At 43.2% G+C, this 15,319-nt stretch overlaps 1 protein-coding gene across 1 annotated transcript in view; it reads right to left on the minus strand.

Moving 5' to 3' along the window:
- Nucleotides 1-15,319, minus strand: part of LOC115465420 (multidrug resistance-associated protein 7-like) — a 181,945-nt gene that overhangs the window by 21,402 nt on the left and 145,224 nt on the right. The window contains 3 exon segments of the mRNA XM_030195872.1: nucleotides 12,622-12,719; nucleotides 12,935-13,080; nucleotides 14,755-15,008. Of these exon segments, the coding sequence (XP_030051732.1) occupies nucleotides 12,622-12,719; nucleotides 12,935-13,080; nucleotides 14,755-15,008 (498 nt within the window).

Below are 15,319 nucleotides of genomic sequence, written 5' to 3' on the forward strand. Positions count from 1 at the left end.
CCATTCGCTCCGCCATTTCTTCGTTCGCTCTGGCCGCCATGTTGGATTTCGTCGTGCCTTTCTTATACGCGAATTTTGACAGGTTTAGCGGCGTAGACCGCCTTTGCATGGACGTCTCTGGCCTCCTCCGCTCCTCGTTCTTAAGTGGCGCCGTTTTCTTTGCCCTCCTTGCTTATTGTAAGTGCCGGGTAGCGCTCTTTGCACCTCGGGTACTCGGGAGCACAGAAGTTAGGCAGCCATGCTCTCCGGTGACGTCACTTCCTCCCCCAGGATCCTTTTTCTGCCTGTTTTTGGTTTCAGCCAAAAGGCTATGGCCATGTTTTTGGCTGAAACTAACAGTGTTTTCGATGGAAGATGAAAATGTGTGTTTAGATCTGTTTATCTTCTTCCCTCCCCCTCCCCTCCGAACAGCAGTTGCCTTTTCCCCCTGCCTACCTGTATGGGCCCTCTTTGGGTCTATCTTACACAATCCCTGGCATTCTAGGGGTGTACTCAGGGCAGGAGTGATTCCCAGTCACTCCTGCTCACGTTGGCTTTGCTCTCAAAATGGCTCCCATGACCTCTAGTGGCAATCTCATGAGACTGCTGCAAGAGATCATAGCAGCCATTTTGAGAATAGAGCTGACACGGGCAAGAACCACCGGGGATCACTCCTGCTCTGATTATACCACTAGACCACAAGGGATTTTAAGGTAGGCCTGGGAGGGGGGGGGGGGGGCAACACTACTCTTTGCATACTTTTTTTGTTTGTTTGTGTAATGTGACTACCATATAAACTACTATGCAAGATCATAATTGCATTACTTGCAAATAAAGTACTCCAAATAAATGCTTTTGGTAAAATAATTTAGCAGGAATTTAAGTCTGTAAATTTGAGGTGATAAGCTCCTTAGGAATTAGCCTCTCTGTGGAAATATGACATCAGCTGTCACTCTAAAAGTTGCGCAAAGTCAGCCACTATAAAAACACTGTGGCTTTTAGTTTCAGCTTTTATTAGCTGAGGTCCCATTTTGTATTTAGTTAAAGGGCAAGCATGATATAGATTCTTACTATAATAGGGTAATGGAGTCCAGACACTGGTCTAAACTGCAGACATTATACCAGCTTGAGGCACAATCCAGAATAAAAAAAAGCCCAGGACCCTCCTCAGTCCAACAAACTCTCAATGCAATCGATGATTGGCTTTACAACCACTGCCTACAGGTCAAGCTTCTATACCTGCAATTGCCCCTTATCTCCTTTAACCCAGGTTAATACATTAAAATACCTTGGAGTAACTCTTGATAGTCAACTATCCTTACGCCCTCATATCTCTTCTGTGGTTAGACCTTGCTGTTGCTCTCTTATGTTACATACGTTCACTATTATTTAGATAATAGCGCTTGTGCCACTTTTCTTCATGCTCTAGTCCTGTCTAAACTGGACTACTGTAACATCTTTTTTGTTGGTCTCACACAGATTGCCCTGAAAAGGTGCTTCTCGCTTTGACCATGTTACTCGTCTCTTAGACTGGAACAGAAGTACTTTGTGGGTAAGAACCAATATTTTATACTGCAGCAGGTATGGGATGGGAAGCCAGTGGTGTTAAGCTATCTTTCATCTCTATTCTTCCCTTATTGACCTACACAAGCTTCCCGCTCAGCCCATAAGAATCGTATTACTTTACCCTGTGTCCATTGTTCCTGTTTTCAGGCCACCTGTCATTCTGTTTTGTTTTGGGACCGCACCTTTTTTATGGAACTCTTTCCCAGTTGCTCTGTGTTCAGAATGCTCAATTCCTAGATTTAAATCAGCTTTAAAGATTCATTTATTTACCCTAGCGTTCCCTAATTTTACTGAACTGAGATGTTGATAGTCCAACAGAGTAGTCTGCCCTCATGTTTGCATAACGTAGTTGTTAGGAAACACCTAGCCACCCGCCTGGGGTTACCCCGCGGCCACTTAGATGGTTTATCCCTAGCACAGCTTAGGTCCACCTGCACCTGTTGCTCATGCTCTACACTAGCACCCTCCTCCCACTGACTGGGTCACAAGCGCCTTTGGGCGAGTCTCCCGCTCTCAAGTTATCCCTAGTGATTTCTAGGTTACTGGGGCCACACTCCCAGTAGTCCCACAGTTCCCAGAAAGCACTCACAGACCCAACACACAAACCACCAGGATTCTTTATCAGCCCAGACAAATATGGCAAACAATTGTGTTTACTCTCATAACTTGGAACAGTGCACAAAAAAAATGTGCAAATAGTGAACAGTAACAAGTAACTGAAAAATGGATCAATTAGAAAACTAACTAAACATTTGCATACTTCCTAGAAAGTTCCTGGGGAAGAGATCTGTCTCTTCTCCCAGGCTGAAACTGAAACAATAACCAGCATCTGCTGGGTAATTTCAAACTCCAGGCCAACCAGAGCCCAGAACAGTCAAGTTTCAAATAAAAACTGGTTACATTACTACAGGCACATCCTACTATCTATGTGCCAACTAAAAGAAAGAGAAGTCAGTCCTCTGTAACAGCTTTAAGCATAAACATGCACGATCTGCTGGCCAAACAGGAGAAATACACTTCAGACATATTTAAGACAGGAAAATATCCGATACATTTTACAGGCTTAAAACACACTGTTTCTTCACAGTAGTATAATGTTTTGTTTTTTTGTATGTGTGTCTTCTTCACTTCTTATTTTCACTCTATGCTTTCATATTTGGATGTTGTAGCTCCTTTCCTTTAAGGTTGTACTACACTGCTTTGATTTTATTTGAAAGATGGTTACGCAAATGACCAATAAACTAAACTACTGAATGTGAGGACTATATACTCTGGAAAATTACAATCAAGGGCAATACATTTCTCAAATTATTTTCTAAATACATAAACTTCATTTCACTGTTATATTTCCCTACTAACACTATAAGTACTTGTGCTTGAAAACAATCACTGCAGGTTCCTTTCTCATAGAATCTAGCTTCTGCACACTACACGTTTGATTAAAATGCTGCATCTTCATCATACCCAACAGAGCCTGGAAATTATTGTCACTTGATATGTTGCCTTTCATAAAATCAAAGCAGCTTAGAGTTAAAATCAACAAAATACATGAAATGAAAGGAACTCCACTAAAAAATAAAAGAGAACAATCTGAAAAGCAGAGAACAGAAGGTAGCTCTCAATTAGTATCCAAGCCAGAATCTACATAATAACTTAAATAATGAAAGACCATATTTTACCTCCAAGCAAAATAGCCCCTCTGCACACAGGGACCTCTGCTAATGAAAACAGTGGTTTTACAATGGCTGACTTTGCGCAACAATTGGAGTGACAGCTGATATATCACCAGAGAGAGGCTAATTCCTAAGGATCTTATCATTCCAAATTTACAGATTTAAATTCCTGCTAAACCTTTGGATCAAAAGCATTTATTTGGAGCTCTCTATTCAATATATAAAACTGATATGCAAGATCATAACAGCATTACTTGCAATTGCACCACACACACAAAAAAAGCAAAACGTAGCCAGGATAAGAGTGATCCTCGGTCACTCTTTCCCATGTCAGCTCTACTCTCAAAATGGTGGCTGATGTCACCTCTTGTTGCAAGCTCAAAAGATTGCTACTAGAGGTAAATACAGTCATTTTGAGAGCAAAGTCAGCATGGGCAGGAGTGTCTGGGAATCACTCCTGCCCTGATTACATCCCTAAACAGCCAGGGATTGTAAGGTAGGCTCAAGGGGGGCACCTACAGGTGGGCAGGGGCAAAAGACAACTCCTGTTCAGAGTGGAGTGGAAGGGAGGGAGACAAAAAGGACAAAGCACAAATTTTTGGCTTCCACTGAAAACACATGGTCAGTTTTGGCCGAATCTGAACCCATGGCCATAGCCTTTTGGCCTAAACTGAAACCAGTCAAAGAATTTTGGGCCAGTTTCGGCATTGTAACTGAAACAAAAATTTGGTCGGCCTCTAAATGCCTCCCGGGATCCTCAGCCAGCAGGAACACAAATCAAATTGTAAATTAAATCAGAGAAGAAGGTAAAGATTATAAAGCTGACGTTATTTTCCATCAAAGGACTAATGACTTGGCAAAAATTGCACATCTGCAGTACAAAGAGACTTAAAAAAAACTGCTGTAGAATTTGACTATGGACTTAAGTCTCTCTCCCAAAATTTGAGAGTTCTACCTGCTCATGGTAATGATGGAAAGTGCTGAATCTGTAAGTACCTCTTTCAATATTGGACCTTTGGCATTGTTCTTAGTGAAGCATAATATTGTGATTTTTAAATGATTCTTTCAGGCTGAGATTGATTTTGGTTTTTGGAGAAAGTTGTGCAAAAGTTACTTTGAGTGTTACCACTGACTGCTTGCTGTATACATAAATTGCATGTTTGCTTCACTACATTTTAAATATGTATGCAGTTTGCCTGCCATGACACTTTTTGGGACTCCTTTCACAAAATATATGTTGGTTGATACATTTTCATTTTGAACTTTTATATGTTTATTCAGTGCTTTTTTTGTAGGAAAAAAGGTACCGGTACTCATTATGGGCGGGGTCACCATATATGACCTCGCCCCTATGGTGACCACACCCACAGTAGCCACACCCCTTATACCAGCCATGGCGCATATAAACAGGTATCATTGAAAATACTATACCAGTAGAGGAGAAAAAAAATAACTTGTGATTTTTTTTTTCATTATAAATAATTTCTGTCAGCTGTTACAGCTCCAGTATACCCAGTGCAAAATAAGACAGCAGATGTAAATTCTCAAATTGGACATATTCCAAACACTAAAATGAAAATAAAATTATTTTTTTCTACCTTTGTTGTCTGGCGACTTTGTTTTTCTGATCATGTTGGTCCCAGTCTCTGATTCTGCTGTTCTTTATCTGTTCCCTTAACTCCATTTCCAGGGCTTCCTTCCATTTACTTCTTTATTTTCCTCCTTTCTTCTTCATTTCTTGCCCTACATCCATAGGTAAAAGCTGGGTCCTCCGTGGACTTGACTGGAGGAGGTATACAGTGGATCCAGCTTTTGCCTATTTTCTCCATCCATGTGCAGTTTTTCTCCTCTTTTTCCTTTCCCTCATCTCCGTCAGTATGCATCTCCTTCTTCTTTCTTCCCTCCCTTCCATCCATATGCAACTCCTTCCTCTCTCTTCCCTCTCATCCATCCATGTGCAGCTTTTTTCCTCTCCCCTCTCCATCCATGTCCAGCATTTCTCCTCTCTCCTCCCCTCCATCCATGTTCATCTCACTTCCTCCATCCATGTCCAGCATTTCAACTCTCTCCCCTCCCCTCGTGTCTGGAATTTCTCCTCTCTCCCCTAAATCCATGTGCATCTCCTCTTCTGTCTTCCCTTCCCTCCATCCATGTCCAGCATTTCTACTCTCCCCCACCCCTCCATCCATGTTCATCTCACTTCCTCTCTTCCCTCCCCTCCATCCATGTCCAGCATTTCAACTCTCTCCCCTCCATCTATGTGCATCTCCTTCCTCTGTCTTCCCGCACCTCCGTGTCCAGAATTTCTCCTCTCTCCTAAGTCCATGTGCATCTCCTCCTCTGTCTTCCCTCCCCCCTCCATTCATGTCCAGCATTTCTACTTCCGGTCTTCTCTCTCCTCCATCCATGTCCAGAATTTCTCCTCTCTCCCTTCCCCTCCATCCATGTGCATCTCCTTTCTGTCTTTCCTTCCCTCCAACATTTCTCCTCTCTTCCCTGCCCTCCACTCCATCCATGTCCATATCCTTCCTGTCTGCCCTCTCCTCCATTCATCCATCCATGTCCAGCACCTCTCCTCTCACCCCTGCCCTCCTGTCCCATCCATGTCCAACGATTCTCCTTTGCCCCTATCCTCCCCTCCCATCCATTTCCAGCGATTCTCCTCTTTCCCCTGCTCTCCCTTCCCAGCGATTCTCCTCTGCCCTCCCTTCCATACCCAGTGATTCTCCTTTGCCCCCTACTCTCCCCTCCCATCCATGTCCATCCACCAGCCCCCCTTTTCAGCCCCGAGGTCCAGTCCCAACCCCAGCCCCACCTGCCCGCCCTCAGCTCCCTGACAGCCCTCCTTTCCGTTCCTGCAGCCGCCCTGCGTATAAATATTTTATTTTAACTCAAGTCGCAGCGGTGGCAGGAACGGAAAGGAGGGCTGTCGGGGAGCTGAGGGGGGCAGATGAGTCGGCCCTGGGAAAAAAAGGTGTTGGTACACTGTACTAGTGCATTCCGGCACAAAAAAAGCACAGTATTTTATTTATTATTTTAACTATAAACTGTTGAACAAATTTGTGTAAATTTAAATAATGTATTTTTATTTGTTTTTTTGAACTACGTATTTTATTTTTAATTTGTACTTTTTACTTATAAATTAGTTTGTTTTTAAGATCGTATGTTATAATTAACAGCCCTTCCCTTGATGCAGCCTGTCAAGGTGAAACATGGCCACTTTGGGTGCTCTGTTTTGAATAAAATTGTGCTTTTTCTACATCTACTGGTCTGCTCTGCGCTGTTTTCTACTGTGACTGTTTGCAGATCATTGCCTCTCTGTTTCTTCGTAAAAAGGGGTGAGGAACAGTTTTCTATGTCAAAAACAATATTAAAGTGCCTGAAATGTAGGGATGTGTGAGAAAAACAGAAAGCCCTGTGGATTGTGTTGGAAAAAATATATGGTATGTTCATCCACACGCGTGTAGTCTACAGACCTCCAACTCAAATGGAAGAATTGGGGCAAAATCTGATCAATTATATTGCAAAAGTGGAAATGAAAGGTGAGGTGATAATACTGGGTGACCTTAATCTACTGGATATTGATTGAAGTATCCCATCTGCAAATCTGGAAAGAATTAGGAAGATAGTGGATGTCTCAGGGGCTTTGTTCAGACAAATGGTGATGGAATATCAAGCCACACCATGTAATGGAGGCTAGACACACCAAACTCAAAATTCTAAATTTCAAACATGCTGACCAGTAAAAGGGGGGAAGTACCTGATAAAGAACATGGTGGGGTGGAAAGAAATAAGGAATGTGGAAAAGCTGAAGGGCCACTGATCTTTATGAAAGGAAAGTAAATAAATGCAAGAAGAAAAGGAAACTAATATGGTTTACCCAGTGGTGTGCTGGTAAATATTTAACAACAGGCTCTCTCCCCGGTCCCCCTCTGCACCCCCCCCCCCCAAATTGTAGAGCTGGCTATAGCCGGGGAGAAAGCCTGGGGGGGGGGGGTGGCAATGCATTACTCCAGGAAAAAGACATTAAATGATCCCAGGTTCCAATCTAATTCATGTTTAATGTGCGATATAATGCCATAAATAAGTAAATAAATATAAACTTTTAATGTTGAGCACCTGATTCTCAAAGTGAACATATTCCAAACACTATAACAACAATAAAATGATTTTTTTCTACCTTTGTTGTCTGGTGACTGTTTTTCTGATCATGCTGGCCCAGTATCCGATTCTGCTGCTATCTGTCCTCTTAACTCTGTTTCCAGGGCTTCCTTTCCATTTATTTATTTATTTCCTTTCCTCCTTTCTTCTTCATTTCTGGTCCTCAGCTTCTGCATATTTTCTTCATCCAAGTGCAGTTTTTCTCCTCTCTTCCTTTTCCCTCATCTCATCTCCTTCCTCACTCTTCCCTCCCCTCCATCCATGTCCAGCATTTCTTTTCTCTCCCCTCCTCTCCCCTGCCCTCCATCAACCCATGTCCAGCGACCCTTCTCTCCCCCTGCCCTGCATGCACCCATACCCAGTGACCCTCCTTTCCCCTGCCCTCCATCCACCCATGTCCAGCAGTGACCCTCCTCTCCCCTGCCCTGAATGCACCCATACCCAGTGACCCTCCTTTCCCCTGTCCTCCATCCACCCATGTCCAGCAGTGACCCTCCTCTCCCCTGCCCTGCATGCACCCATACCCAGTGACCTTTCTCTCCCCTCCATCCACCCATGCCCAGCGATTCCCTTCTCTCCCCTGCCACTCCTCCCAAGTTGTTCACAGGCGACTTCTCCTCCCTCCCTCCGGATCTGTCCCTCACCGACCTGTCCTTCGAATTCTTCGGGGCAGGCAGTCTTGCCTGCCCGCTACCAGCGCTGACTCTCCCCTGCCGGTTCGCGCTTCAAAATAGCCGCCCAGACTTCAGCAGAAGTCTCGCGAGGCCACCTCTGGAAGTCTCAGCGGCCATTTTTAAAGCACGAACCAGCAGGGGAGAGTCAGCGCTGGTAGCGGGCAGGCAAGACTGCCTGCCCCGAAGAATTAGAAGAGTCAGGTCGGTGGCGTGAGAGCCCGAGCCGGCTCCAGCACACCACTGGGTTTACCAATAATGTGGCTGCAAAATTTAAGGCACAAAAAGGTAGTGTTCACAAAATATCGTCTGGAGGGAAATCACTAAAGAAATCTATTGTAGCAGCATTCAATTTTCGAAAGGGTGAATGACAAAATAAGGAAAATGGTTAAAAAAAGCTGAAAGGGTCGGATGCACAGGTTAGTACTTTAAATCAGGCGTGGCCATTGTTTAAAAATACCATCATGGAAGCTCAGACCAGATGTATTCCACGTATTAACAAAGAAGAGTAAACAATAGCCAGTATGGTTAAAAAGTGAAGTGAAGAAGGCTATTAGAGCCAAAAGAGCATCCTTCAAAGAATGGAAAAAAAGTTGCTTATTTTCTTCATTCGGATCCTAAGCACTGTCGAGCTAGATGCAAAGCACTGATAAAGAAGGCCGAAAGCGAATATGAAGAAAAACTTGCTGTGGAGATAAAAACGTCATAAAGCACCATTTGGACGCTTGTCTTCTAAAAGCGTCCAAATCAGTATTTTCAAAACCTATTTTGTAGACGTTTAACTATGCAATGCGTCTGCAGTGCGTCCAAATCACAAGGGGGTGTGTCAGGGGTGTTTAGAAGGTGGGAGTAGGGCGTGCCTAACAATTGAGATTTTTACAGCCATAATGGAACGGAACAAAACAAAAACATTCAGGAGTAAAACTAAGCTGTTTTGATCTAGACCTGTTTTCAGAACGAATAAGGCACAAAAAGTTACCTTATATGACCAGATGACCACTGGAGGGAATTAGGAGTGACCCCTAATACTCCCCTCCCAGTGATCACTGACCTCCTCCCCCCCCCCCCCAAAAAAAAAAATGTGAATAAAAATATGACTTACCAGCCTCTATGGCAGCCTCAGATGTTAAACCCAGGTCTATTACAGCAGCATGCAGGTCCCTAGACTAGTGCAGAGTTCGGTGCAGTGCACTATGGAGTGGGGGACTCAGGTCCCTATCTCCCTCTACCTGTCACACTTGTGATGGAAACTGTGACCCCTCCCGAAGTCACCAAAACCCTACTGTATCCACATATAGGTGCCCCCTTCATCCATAAGGGTTTTTGTAGTGGTGTACAGTGGAGGACAGTATGTTCTGGGTGGGTTTCGGAGGGCTCAGGTGACAAGGGAGCAAAGGTGAAATGTGTACCTGGGAGCATTTTTATGACATGCACAGCAGTGCCCTCTAGGGTGCCCCATTGCTCTCCTGGGATGTCTGGGGGACTAGTCTACTAAACATGCTGGCTCCTCCTACACCCCAATGTCATGAATCTCTATGTTTTGCACATATTTGTTGTTTAGAAAAAAAATAAACTTCAAAACACAAAACCTTGTTCAAAGCAGTATTTTTGGAAAAAAAGATAGACGTTTTTCTTTTTCAGAAATTATCTTCTTTCCTATTCAGACTGTGGGTGTTTTCTGCAAAACGTCCAAAGTCGGACTTAGACGTCATATCAAAAATGTCCCTCAATGTCCTTCTGTGGATTAGGAATTGGTAACTGGACAGAAAACAGAGGATAGGGTTAAATGGCCTTTTTACTAAATGGAGGAGGGTGAATAGTGGAGTGCTGCAGGGATCAGTGTTATTTAACATTTATAAATGATCTGGAAAATGGAACAAAAAGTGAGGTGATTAAATCTGAAGATGACACAAAACTATTCGAAGCTGTCAAAACACATGTGGATTGTGAAAAATTGCAGGAAGACCTTTGGAAACTGGAAGACTGGGCATCCAAATGGCAGATGAAATTTAATGTGGACAAATGCAAGGTGATGCACATTGGGAAGAATAATATGAAATCATAGTTACCTGATGCTAGGATCCACCTTAGGGAGTCAGCACTCAAGAAAAAGATCTAAGTGTCACTGTAGACAGTATGCTGAAATCTTCTGCCCAGTGTGTGGCGGTGGCCAAAAAAGCCAACAGGGTACTAGGAATTATTAGGAAAGGGATGCAAAATAAGGTGAGGTTGCACCATGGAATGATATAGAGGCATTATAATATTCTTGGTCTTGAGTATTGTGTTCAATTCTGGTCACCATATCTCAAAATAGATATAGCAGAATTAAAAAAGGTTCAAAGAACTGCGACTGAAATGATAAAGGGAGTGGAACTCCTCCCATATGAGGAAAGGCTAAACAGGTTAGAGCTCTTTAGCTTGGAAAAGAGACGGCTGAGCGGGGAATATAATTGAGGTCTATAAAATCCTGAGTATTGTAGAATGGGTAAAAGTGAATTGATTTTTCACTATTTCAAAAAGTTCAGAACTGGGAGACTGGGCGGCTAAAGAGCAAGTGCAAGGTGATGCATGTGGGAAAAAAGAACCCGAATTATAGCTACATCATGCAAGGTTCCACGTTAGGAGTTACGGACCAAGAAAGGGATCTGGGTGCCATCATCGATAATACACTGAAACCTTCTGCTCAGTGTGCTGCTGCGGCTAGGAAAGCGAATAGAATGTTGGGTATTATTAGGAAAGGTATGGAAAACAGGTGTGAGGATGTTATAATGCCTTTGTATCGCTCCATGGTGCCACCGCACCTTGAGTATTGTGTTCAAATCTGGTCGCCACATCTCAAGAAAGATATAGTAGAATTGGAAAAGGTGCAGTGAAGGGCGACTAAAATGATAGCAGGGATGGGACGACTTCCCTATGAAGAAAGACTGTGGAGACTAGGGCTTTTCAGCTTGGAGAAGAGACGGCTGAGGGGAGACATGATAGAGGTATATAAAATAATGAGTGGACTGGAACAGGTGGATGTGAAGCATCTACAAATCGGAGAAAATTTTTCTTCATCCAACGCATAATTAAACTCTGGAATTCGTTGCCGGAGAACGTGGTGAAGGCGGTTAGCTTGGCAGAGTTTAAAAAGGGGTTAGACGATTTCCTAAAGAACAAGTCCATAAACCACTACTAAATGGACTTGGGAAAAATCCACAATTCCAGGAATAACATGTATAGAATGTTTGTACGTTTGGGAAGCTTGCCGGGTGCCCTTGGCCTGGATTGGCTGCTGTCGTGGACAGGATGCTGGGCTCGAAGGACCCTTGGTCTTTTCCCAGTGTGGCATTACTTATGTACTTATGTACAAAGACCAGGGGGACAATTGATTAAATTACATGGAAATACTACAAATAGGAGGAAACATTTTTTCACTCAAACAATAGTTAAGCTTTGGAACTCGCTGCCGGAGGATGTGGAAAAAGCGGTTAGTGTATCTTTGTTTAAAAAAGGTTTGGACAAGCTCCTGGAGAAAAAGTCCATAGTCTGTTATTGAGATGGACATGGGGGAAGCCACTGCTTGCCCCAGGATTGGTAGCATGGAATATTGCTGCTAATTGGATTTCTGCCAGGTACTTGTGATCTGGATTGGCCAGTGTTGGAAGCAGGATACTGGGCTAGATGGACCACTGGTCTGACCCATTATGGCTATTCTTATGTTCTTATCTTACAAAAGATCACAAATAATTCAAACAAGAATACCACAAAGCTGAAAGAGTAAAAAAAAAAAAAATCAAGATGGTAAAACTATGAGTGGAAATAAAAATGGCTAGAGGTAGATTTATAAGACTCAAAGGAGCTGAAGGCTATGTGAAAAGAGATAAGGAAAAAGCAGAAAAGCTCAATGAATACTTCTGCTTGGATTTCACCGAAGAAAAATCTGGTAGAAGTTGCATGCTGTTTTAAGGTCGTGGTAGAAGCAGTGCGCGCAGGTCTACCATGTGGCTTTCTATATTGACGATTAAATGACTTGCCCAAGATCACAAAGAGTAGAAGTAGGATTTGAACTGGCTTCTCTGGTTCTCAGTCCACTGCTCAATCCACTAAGAAATGTCTCCATATGCTGTAGAAGCCAGGGCATACTCTTAATTGGGTAGAGGGCAATAACTTTCAGACTGACAGTGAAGATGAGAGAAATAGAGGAAGACATGCAGTCTTTTGCATCACCTCTTACATTTCCTACTACTACTATTTAGCATTTCTATAGCGCTACAAAGCGTACGCAGCGCTTCACAAACATAGAAGAAAGACAGTCCCTGCTCAAAGAGCTTACAATCTAATAGACAAAAATAAAGAAAGCAAATCAATTAATGTGGGGGAGTGGTTACAAGTCAAAAGCAATGTTAAAGAGGTGGGCTTTCAATCTAGATTTAAAGATGGTCAAGGATGGGGCAGTAATATTCCAGTAAGATGTGTAAATAAAAAACTTAAAGCAAGACGGTCAATATATTGTATATGGATTTTCATTTTACATTTCCTATGCAGACATACCAGCAGCACCCACCTCCCCTTTCTGCCCCAATGCTTACCTTGGCCTGGGTAAGAAGAGCTCTTGCTAGGCAAATCAGCTGTCTCTGTCCCACTGACAGATTCCTGCCTCTCTCCCCTACTTCAGAGTCCAGCCCACCTGCAAAGCACCAGGAACCAGTTAGACCAGTAAAGAAAAAAGGCACTTGGATTAGAGGGTGGGAGAACAAAGGTGCAGGGTAGCTGAAGGGTTGGGATGAGACCCGAGAGGGGCTGGAAGGTAAAAAGGGGCTCTCCCAGAATATGATCCACATACAGGATATAGATGAGACATCCTGTAGCATGGTTGTAATTTCAGTGGACACTGGGACTTACCCATTCGTGTGATCACGTCCTTCAGGTGAACTTGCTCCAGCACCTGCTGCAGCTCTGCATCTATGTGCCGATCCCAGGGATCCAAGTTCTCTCTGATTGTTCCACTGAAAAGAAATGGATCTTGGGGGATGATGGCTAGTTTGGATCTGTAAAAAGAGATAACAGGAGTGTCAGATGTGGGCAGGGGCACTGTCCAAAGATAGACACTCAAAAGTAGGACTAGTTTCCCAAGAAAAATCATGCTTCACAGAGTCCTGCAGATGAACAAGAAGAATTACCAGATATAAAAACACTTCACTGCTTTTTTAGCACTAGTTTAATTATTATTAATTTGATATACACCTCTTTCGAGCACAAGTCGAGGCAGTTTACATACAGTTGTACAGGTACTTGTACTGTTCCTAATGGGCTCGAAATCTAAATAGTATATTGTAGCTCAGTAACATGAGGAACAGAAAGCAGACTGGATGCAGAGCCTCTGAAAGGCATGGTGAGATCATTCAGATTGATGGCAATGAAAAATTAAAGCTGTGAAGAGTGTCACAAAAACAAAAGTGAAAATACATGGGAACAATTAGTGCTTTCCCAATATCCACAGGCAGAGGCACTGTGCTGAGAACAACATGAGAAAAGGGAATCACATGATGAAGGTGAGGAGAAACACTGGTGGCTTTTGCAAGACCTCCTGCGCAAATTCACCACCACGTCAGTGTTGCCAGATGTCTGAATGTATGTTTCAGCCTTATACAAGAGTGATCTGAAACATATGATGCATATGTGCAAAGTGCAACAAAAATTACTAATGCTCCCAAATACTTCCAAAGCTAATCTAGTAAAATTCAGAGCTTGGAAACCAGATCTCCCATCAATTACTACATCTTAGCCAAAGTTTTTCAATGAGATGGTCAAGACGTATGGGGATCAAAGCAAAGACAGCAGGATGCAAGAAAGTAGAACTGACTAAGGGTCAGATGCACAAACCTAACCGTGATTTCAATGTTTGCTTTAGACCACTTGTAGCCAATTTAAAGCAAACGTTTGTCTGCTGGGGACCATAGCTGACAATGTTGTTTAGCATCTAATGCACAAAGGGGTTCTGCGTTCCTTTTACCGTTCGATGTAGCAGCTACCAATAACCCTATGCAAATGTATTCCAATAAGCTCATTAGTATTAAAATAAGCATTCTGAGCGATGCACAAACATTTCTGTGCACCAAGTGCCTACCTTTAACATGCAAAATGTTCCAGAAGGTCTGGAGCTGTCGTTGTACGTGAATGACTTGGTAGAGAAGTCTGCATACACTACAGTTTGCTGGATTGTGTAGAGTACTTGTATTAAATTGCCCAGCCCTCAGCAGACAAGGGCTAGCAAATGTAAACAAAGAAAAAAAAAACCCCACTTCAACTGAGCAAACTATTCATGGACAAAGCATTTCCTTTGTAAACTTACCTCCACCTCAAATTTTTACATTTTAGCTGGTCATGTGCGCTGCAGGAGTGGAAAGCCAAGCTTTGAAGGTGGAAGTGCATGCACAGAACATCAATGCTTACTAAGAGACTGTTCTGCGCATATGCTAGGCGCTTTCCCTACCGAGCCACTTACAGATTTTCCATGTATCTCATTTGCAAACAATTTCCTTAAAGCATTAGTCACTGTTTCAAAATAACTATGTTCAACCGCGGATATAAATGTGCACGTGTTTAACAGTGACTTTTCTGCATCGGGGCCTAACAGAATCACCAAGGAGTTCATGATCCTCCTGTTGCCCTCACAATGACATAATATTTTAACTGGAATAAAAGAGTGTTGTCCAGCCTACCTCAGCTCCTCCAGGGCTACCAGCCGGATATTGACATTGTCAATAAGGATCTCTCCTTCATTCAGTTCAAACATACGGAACAGTGCCAGGAACATTGTTGACTTGCCGGACCCAGTTCGACCCACAATGCCCACTTTCTCTCCAGAAGTAATAGTAAAGTCTACTACATCCAGGGCATTCGGAAGGCCATGTCGATATGCCAGCACGACATTCCTGAACTCCACATTACCCTCACTGGGCCAATCCGAGGCAACCTATAAGAGATTTCAAAAAATCCTCCTTCAGTCATCTTTCAAAATGAAGGCCACATCATTCCAGGCAGCTCTCTTACCCTAATCTGGTATGTGTTTGGGTGTTTGTGCATAGGCACTATGCCAGGAAAGATGCAAATCAATTTATGTCTATTTCCTTTTCAAATGAATAAAAAGAAGCATTGTATCATCCTATATAACAATTTGCACCTCCGTCTGGATGCCTGGGTTGGTAACACACTTCCCATTGGTTTGCCCTGGGGATGACATCACAGGGCGGACCAATGGGAAGTGAGAGGGGAGGGAAGCCAGCA

Source organism: Microcaecilia unicolor, chromosome 3, assembly GCF_901765095.1.
Source record: "Microcaecilia unicolor chromosome 3, aMicUni1.1, whole genome shotgun sequence".
Lineage (NCBI taxonomy): Eukaryota > Metazoa > Chordata > Amphibia > Gymnophiona > Siphonopidae > Microcaecilia > Microcaecilia unicolor.